Source organism: Hemiscyllium ocellatum, chromosome 10 (assembly GCF_020745735.1).
Source record: "Hemiscyllium ocellatum isolate sHemOce1 chromosome 10, sHemOce1.pat.X.cur, whole genome shotgun sequence".
In the NCBI taxonomy this organism is placed as follows: Eukaryota; Metazoa; Chordata; class Chondrichthyes; order Orectolobiformes; family Hemiscylliidae; genus Hemiscyllium; species Hemiscyllium ocellatum.
Window position 1 is genome coordinate 56,421,745 of NC_083410.1, and position 7,756 is coordinate 56,429,500.

The following is a 7,756-nucleotide window of genomic DNA, read 5'->3' on the forward strand; positions in this document are numbered from 1 at the left end:
TTCATACCTCCAGCTCACCCCCCCCCCTTTCTGTTCCGCCAGGTTGTTGATTCATTGGCTTGTTGCTATGCCAGCTCCCCCACCCTCCAGCTTGCCATCTGTCACATGCCCGAACCCTCTGCCGCAGCCTTGACCTTTTAGCTCTCCGTCTTTACTAACTGTGTTCACCAAACTTTTCTTCACGTTGATCATCCCTCTCCTAAACTTACCTTTTTCGATCTCGCCCACTCACCGCTTTCCTCTCTTGAATCCTCACCATGAACATGATGTGAAGCAAGAGGGAGAAAAGCAGCATTGAGTGGCTGGGTTATAGAGTAATTAAGGATGTTGGGGAGAAGGGTCAGATAGAGGGTAGGTCAGGAAGAGGGAACTGCAGCAGTGAGCAAGACAGTTGTGAATGTGTCATGGTCAGCATGTCTTTAAAAGATATGGTCATGATATCATCACTGTATAATAGCATTTGACCAAGGAGTATAAAGATCAAATGTTCCATTATAAATCAGATCACTTGAAACATGACTCACTACTAGAAACATGTTACTTTTTGTCAAGCTTAACATTAACCCAGACATTGATGTGCCTGTGAATGTCATGTTTGCATATAATAGCTAGCCGTAATAAACATCTGCTGGAGTCTTCAATATTACGTTACCCATGTCCAGTTACTCATGCAACAGCTGCTGTCTCAAGGATTTCTGCATCAGAGCCTGAAATGTTCTGCACTTTCAGCTGTGATTCCCAACCAGTGTTCCTGTCTCCAGCAGCTCCTCCTAATGTACTCTTTATTGTGCCACCCTTTCTGTCTGAGGTACCTGGATCTAAGGGCATGCAAGGGTCATGTGGCAGTGTATCTTCAGATTGTTGGTCCTTCTCTGAAGTCTTCATAGGCACCTCCCTCATCTCTTCTGTCAGGACCAATGATGCAAAAATGGTGAAAGTCAGGCATTCATGCTGATTATAGATTATAGGTCAGCATAATGCAAATCATAACATTTAACATATTGCTGACATCGATATGATTGACAGTGAAGTGGAAAGTGTCAGTACGCTAATGCTATAAGCTGACCGAGCTCTCCACTGGCAATGACCTGCACACTATGCCAATTTCCAGGGCTTGCTCCTCAATCAAAGTTAATGTGGACTTAGCTGCAGCTTCTCACTTTGATTCTTTGTCTCTCACTGAAGCTGTGAACGTTCCTTCCCAGGAATGAGGAAATGCTGAGTGTTCGGAGTGTAGTCAGTGAGCTAATGCTGAAAATGGAAGGCAATAATTTCAGGAAGTAAAAAGTGAGGTCTGCAGATGCTGGAGATCAGAGCTGAAAATGTGATGCTGGTTAAAGCGCAACAGGTCAGGCAGCATTCAAGGAACAGTGCTGCTGGATACACTTTCCTCATTCCTGATGAAGAGCTTATGCCTGAAGGGTCGAATTTCCTGTTCCTTGGATGCTGCCTGACCTGCTGCACTTTAACCAGCAACACATTTTCAGCAATAATTTCAGGAAGGTTACTTTAAGGAATAAACATGAGAGGGTAACTGAATGAGCTTAAATATGAACATTTACAGATTTGAGTAGAAAGTTGGAGAAAAAGGAATGTGTTTGATAATGAGATGTGCAGGTCAGAGGTCAGCTGTGCAGGAGACTGCTAGGGAGAGTAATGGCTGCTCAGGCGGGAGAATGATGGCTGCTCAGGCAGGAGAGTGATGGCTGCTCAGGTGGGAGAGTGATGGCTGCTCAGGCGGGAGATGCAGGACTCACCTCACCAGACCTATCGAGATAATTAAACCATTTCTGCCCCAAGATCCAGGTCATGATATCATACTTCAGGTGCTGTTCACCTCTTACAGCCATGTCTGCTTGAGTAAGCCTGGCTGGCTTCATCCTGCTATCCTCAGGGAAGACACTTGGTACCCTCACTTCATCAATTTATCACCTGTGAATCAATTTGAGGGAGGGTGGATTTATTGCTTTCTCATGATTTTCATCAACTCTGTAGGTCTACCTTCCTTCACACTCTTATCAAATAAGCATTTGAATTAATAGCAGGAATAAGTGATTTGGCTGTTTAGCCTGCCCTGACATTCAACAAGATCATGGCTGCTTTGATTGTAAGCTCGGTTTTATATTCCTGTCTACCTCCCGGTAGCTATTGACTTCCTTGTTCATCAAGAATCTATCTACCATGTATACTATAATCATTACATTCACAGGCATAACTGTTACCATTGACAATACTGCTGGTTCCCTTTAAATGAAGATTCTTCGTCATTTGGTGAGCAACAAAGTCCATTCCCCGAGTGGTCAGAAAAGCAAGTGAAATCACTCTGAGAAAGAGCAACTACGAGGCACACAAAAGTAACGTCTTTTTTATGGGCTTTTGTGGTGCACTGGTAGTATCATTCTTTCATCAAGTTCCTGATCTGCAGGCACTAAGTTCACAAGATTCTGCTCAGTGTCCTAGGCTGATGATCCAACAATCACTAATCAGTTATCATTCTGAAACATTAACTCATTTTCTCTCTCCCCAGATGCTTCCAAACTCATTGAGTGTTCCCAGCATTTTCTATTTATATTTCAGCTTTATAGCATCTGCAGCATTTGCTTTTCAAAGAAAATATGTTGACTGCTATTTATGCAATTTTGTTTTACTCTCAGTAAATGAAAATAACTGAAGCCACAGAATTTTATTGATGAAATAAGTTGACATGATTAGAACTGAGCTGCATTTCCGAAAGGTAGTGCAACTACAAAAGCCAGACTCAGTTTGTTGTCTGTTACAGCAGAGATTGTCATTGTTGAACCCTGTTAGTCCTTACTTTTCACAACATACATAACATTCCTGCATTGAGATTTATTAAAATCAAGCATTTCAATTTAGCTAAAGTGTTGTGCAAATATATATTTTTGAGATGCTGGTGCAAAGTTCATGCCTTTCTAATGTTCCATCAATGTATTTTGATGGTTATATGGCATTCATGTAAGTAAAGAACACAAGAGCTGATACCCTTTGTACAGTCATGATAAACTTCTCAGCTCCATCATTATACAATTATAGCATGTTACTATATTGATGGGACAGGTATTTGCTTTGTGGAAGTATCATCCTCCTGCACAAAATCTGGTACTTTTGCCATATGGTGATGAATGGCAATGTGTGAATTTGCAAATTCACAGGTAGAGTTTACCGGCTGCAAACTATTTGGGGTGCTCACTTCCTGGGAAGGACTGCTGTTATAAATGCTGTAGTAAGGCTCAGTCCGTGTGTTGATAGGCGTTGAGTTATTCCGTTCATAATGCTGCTGGCCAATTGACAAATTGGGACTTAACACACTGTCTCTTGAGTGACTGGGGCCACAAGCCTGGTCCACCAATCTTCTCTGTGGCTTGGATGACAACATACAAGCTGAATTTGTTTCATGATGAGGTGATTTGTTTCTGTTCATATCCAGGCTCCCTTTGCCCACTGCTTGCAACCGAGTCTTATGCTTGCAACGCATGCAGCCCAGGGTCACATGCTGTGTATACCAAAGAATTCTTTTCCTGAGTCCAGCACTGTTGCGTGAGTATATAAAAGGATTTAGTCCCGATTTTAAAAATATTAATGTGAACCCACACAGTTTCAGCTGATTTAAAATAAAACTGCTCCCTGGTGTCAAAACATCTTGCATGAGGGAGATGCCCAAAGGTAGGCAGCAAACAAATACTGAGAGTACAATGACAACACATGTCACCACAGCCTTTGAATCTTTTGCCCCAGAAAGGTTCACTGAAGATACAAGTTGCAACCTCTTTGCAGCACTTTGGACATGGGTCAGAGTTTTGCCATAAGGGTGCATTTGCACATGCTGGAGTTTGTTGTAATTCTGAATTCGGTAAAGGTGCTGCATGCCTGGCTGTAGATCATCAATCGCTGTGCTCATGAGAGCCTTAGGTCTTGATGTATCAACCTTAATGACAGCACATTTCCTCACTCGTGCATTCTTGTTCAGTGCATAAGCTATCATCATATAGGAGACTGCCACAGTGCCTGCACAAAATGTAAAATCAATAACATATAGATATAATATGATTTTATCATCTTCCTTAATGCATCCAAAGAGGGGAACACATACTTTGGATCTCTCTGGATATGTCCTCATGGTAGCCAGGGTAGCCAGAGTAAAACTTACTGTCCACAGACTGATGCTTAGAATAAGTGAACAGGGTAAATAAGCTGTTGTGTTGGGTTGATGGCCCAACACCGTCCGCAGACGATGGAGTGCTATTACTGCCACAGATTTGAGGGACATTATTACGAATCCAGCACTAGTGAGATGAAAAGTGAAGCAGAAAGCTTCAGAGACGCTGCTGTCTGAATCAAAAATTAAAATGAAAGCAAACATGGGTGTTGTCACACAACAGATGAATAGGTCACAAAAGGAAAGGTTTAGGACCATAAAGTCAAAGTTAGTCCGGAATTTCCTAAATGCTGGATCAAAGAATGACAAGAAGACAATCAGGTTGCCGTACGTTCCCAAACAGAATACAAGTACCAGCAGCAGTGTGCATGTGACAAGAGTAGTGGTGTGAATGAGCTCCTGGAGATGTGCTACTGTTGTGTTCACAGCAAACGACACAGATGAGGTGTTGACATTTGGAAAATTCTGGTCTAGTGAAGACAAGGTCAAATTCATCTTTCAAAATGTATATTTGGAAAACCTGCTTGGAAAGTGTGAATAGGCAGGTGTCTGTTGAATATTGTTTGCCCTCTTTATGACACCTACATACAATCACAGGCTGTAGGTTAGAAGTAGGGAAGCCATGTACAGGAATGTGCAATTATTCTGGACATAACAGGAAGACCTGGTTCCCCATTCCTTACCAAGGTTCCTTCCTGGGTTCCCATTCTGTGACCGCCTACAGCCCACTGAACGGTTGTAGTGCCAATCAACGGAGTTAAATACAAGTGAGATACCAGGAATTGAAAATGCTGCACAAAATGTGTACTTTATGGCGGAACATCCTCGGAATATTTGAGTCTCTCGGATGGAAACGTGTGGCCGGTTGAAGGGCAGGTTTTTGTACAGTAGGCTCCCCCACAGTGAGAGCCGGCTTCCGTCAGGAAGAGGTTTTTCCAGGACCACCTTCTCCACTCTGATCTCCAGCATCTACAATCCTCACTTTCCTCCCATCAGGAAGAGCCCAGTCACGGCGTCCTTACCTTGCGGCAAACCTCCGGGCGGGATGCTCGGCCTCAGTCTCCGGGAATGAAAACAGATCAGAGAGAGCCGACTGTAAACAGCTGGGCGAATCCCCGACATCCCCCTTTATCAAATTGTGACCCCCCAAACCCGTCCTGGGGCCGCGGTAATTCCTGCTCCATCTTCCTCCTGCTGCCCAGCCTGGTCCCGGCGCAGAGACACCGGGAGGGCGGACCTCCACCCCCACCCCCCCTGGCCTGCCTGCCGCTAGTGGGGGGGGGGGGGGGGGCGTTGATCAGCCTGATCTGGGACGGGGGTGGGGGGGGAAGTGCAAGTCAGCACAGCGGCGCCGCTCTGTCCTTGCTCCGCACTGCAGCAAGCTCCAGCCCCTGCTGCTGCTCCTGCTGCAGTCCGCACTCACTGGACAGCAAAGCGGCCCTGGCCCTGCTCCCTCCCCCGTTAATATTCACAGCGCCTGCAGCAGCAAGTGTACCGACCGAGGCACCAGTTCGGAGCCGGAGGCAAGGGTTAATCCTTGGTATCCCAAACTGCATTAAACCGGCTGGCCGAAAGTACATCCAGCAGAAGGGTCCAGGGGACCGGAAGCTTTAACTCTGGTATCTCTACACAGATGCTGCCAGACCGGCTGAGTGATTTTTTTCAGCAAGTTGTGTTTGTTTTTGTATTTGTTTGTGACACAACACTTGGGCATTAGGCGTTAAGAACAGAGCTTGTAAAAGTACTAGAAAAATGAAGCAAGAGTTAAATAAGTCCAATTTAATTAAATTAAGTCACACCTCAAATTATAAATTCTGAATGATTCATTTCAGCAATGTTATTTCTACTGCCATTAAACCTAATGTTTCTAAACTATAAAAATGGAAAGTCTTATGCTCAGAGCAAGTATTTGATAATAAATCCAGAGTCCACGTGAGACCACCGTAAATGTTTATTCTCCCAATTACATTAGGAATCAATATCCAGTGCTTTGTAGGAATGAGAGAATAGAAAATGCTATCTAACTGATGTGGACTAGAGGTAAATCATCCGGGAGAAAAGTTGGACTCTCAGGTCTATTCCATCTTGGGAAGCGAAGACTAAGAAGGGACACAATACTAAAAACAAACTAGATCTAAGTAATGATTTGGAGATGCCGGTGTTGGACTGGGGTATACAAAATTAAAAATCACACAACACCAGGTTGTAATCCAACAGATTTAATTGGAAGCACACTAGCTTTCGGAGCGACGCTCCTTCATCAGGTGATTGTGGAGGGCTCAATCGTAAGGTTTTTTTGCCATGTACCAAATTCAAGTACCAGGAATTATGTGGACAAATTCATGAAAAACAACAAACATAGGAAATACAAGAGTAACTTTATTTAAAATAGATACATATGGTACAGATTAACAGGGTGGGTGGAAGAGAAATCTTAATGTGTGTCAAGAAGGAACTAGGCAAGTTCTTAACAACAAATCAGAATTAGTGCAGGAATACCTGGCATCATAGCCCTACCAGACCACTGGGCTGCTCATGAGACACAAAACTGGTGGTGGTTTAACCGGAGGGTCACCACATCTCAGGCGAAGGGAGAGTTCGAGGAGAAGAATCCTTCATGGTAACTTCAGCCAGTGCAGAAACTGAACCCATGCTGTTGGAATCATTCTGCATCACCAACCAGCCATTCAGACAACTTAGCAATTTCTATGATACACGTTTTCTGTTTCCTCATAGCAACTGAAATCTTGTGACAAGTCAAGGGATCAAGATGACAAGAAGGGCATGTAGCAATAATGATGCCAGTAGTAAGCAGGGTAACTAGTCAGAGAGACGTAAATTACGGAAACTGACTCTTCAGTCCAACTTTCCATGCTGACCGATAGACAGTCAAGACAGGCATGTAGTAATAATGATGCCAGTAAGCAGGGTAACTAGTCAGAAATGTTCAGCACGGAAGCAGACCCTTTCTATCCAACTTGTTCATGCTGACCACATACCCCAACCCAATCTAGTCCCACCTGCCAGTACTTGGCCTATACCACTCCAAACCCTTCCTATTCATATACCCAACTGGACGCCTTTTAAAAGTTGCAATTGTACTAGCCTCCACCACTTCCTCTGGCAGCTCATTCCATACACATACCATTCTTCACATGAAAATGTTGCCCCTTAGGTCTCTTTTATATCTTTCCCCTCTCACCCTAAATTATGATCTCTAGTTCTGGACTCCCTGACCCCAGGGAAAAGACTTTGCCTATTTACCCTATCCATGTCCCTCATAATTTTGTAAACCTCTATAAGGTCACCCCTCAGCCTCCGACACTCCAGGGAAAAACAGCCCCAGCCTCTCCCTATAGCTCAAATCCTCCAACCCTGGCAACATCCTTGTAAATCTTTTCTGAACCCATTCAAGTTTCACAGCATCTTTCCAGTAGGAAGGAGACCAGAATTGCATGCAATATTCCAACAGTGGCCTAACCAATGTCCTGTACAGCCGCAACATGACCTCCCAACTCCTGTACTCATACTCTGACCAATAAAGGAAAGCATACCAAAAGCCTTATTCACTATCTTATC

At 44.0% G+C, this 7,756-nt stretch overlaps 1 protein-coding gene across 1 annotated transcript; it reads right to left on the reverse strand.

Annotated features, from left to right (window-relative positions):
- Positions 1 to 3,048: 3,048 nt before the first annotated feature.
- Positions 3,049 to 5,373, reverse strand: LOC132819432 (probable G-protein coupled receptor 75). Its single transcript, XM_060830932.1, has 2 exons — positions 5,200 to 5,373; positions 3,049 to 4,026 (listed from the first exon to the last, which is right to left on the reverse strand). The coding sequence occupies exons 1-2, from the start codon at positions 5,297 to 5,299 to the stop codon at positions 3,062 to 3,064; spliced, it is 1,065 nt and encodes a 354-aa protein (XP_060686915.1). The 5' UTR covers positions 5,300 to 5,373; the 3' UTR covers positions 3,049 to 3,061.
- Positions 5,374 to 7,756: the final 2,383 nt, after the last annotated feature.

What these genes read in the sequence shown, in the direction of transcription:
- LOC132819432 (XM_060830932.1), bottom strand. Translation starts at nt 5,299, where the DNA reads ATGTCGGGGATTCGCCCAGCTGTTTACAGTCGGCTCTCTCTGATCTGT. An exon ending in GCCCGGAGGTTTGCCGCAAG is followed by an intron (nt 4,027 to 5,199) that starts GTAAGGACGCCG and finishes CATTTTGTGCAG; the next exon opens with GCACTGTGGCAGTCTCCTAT.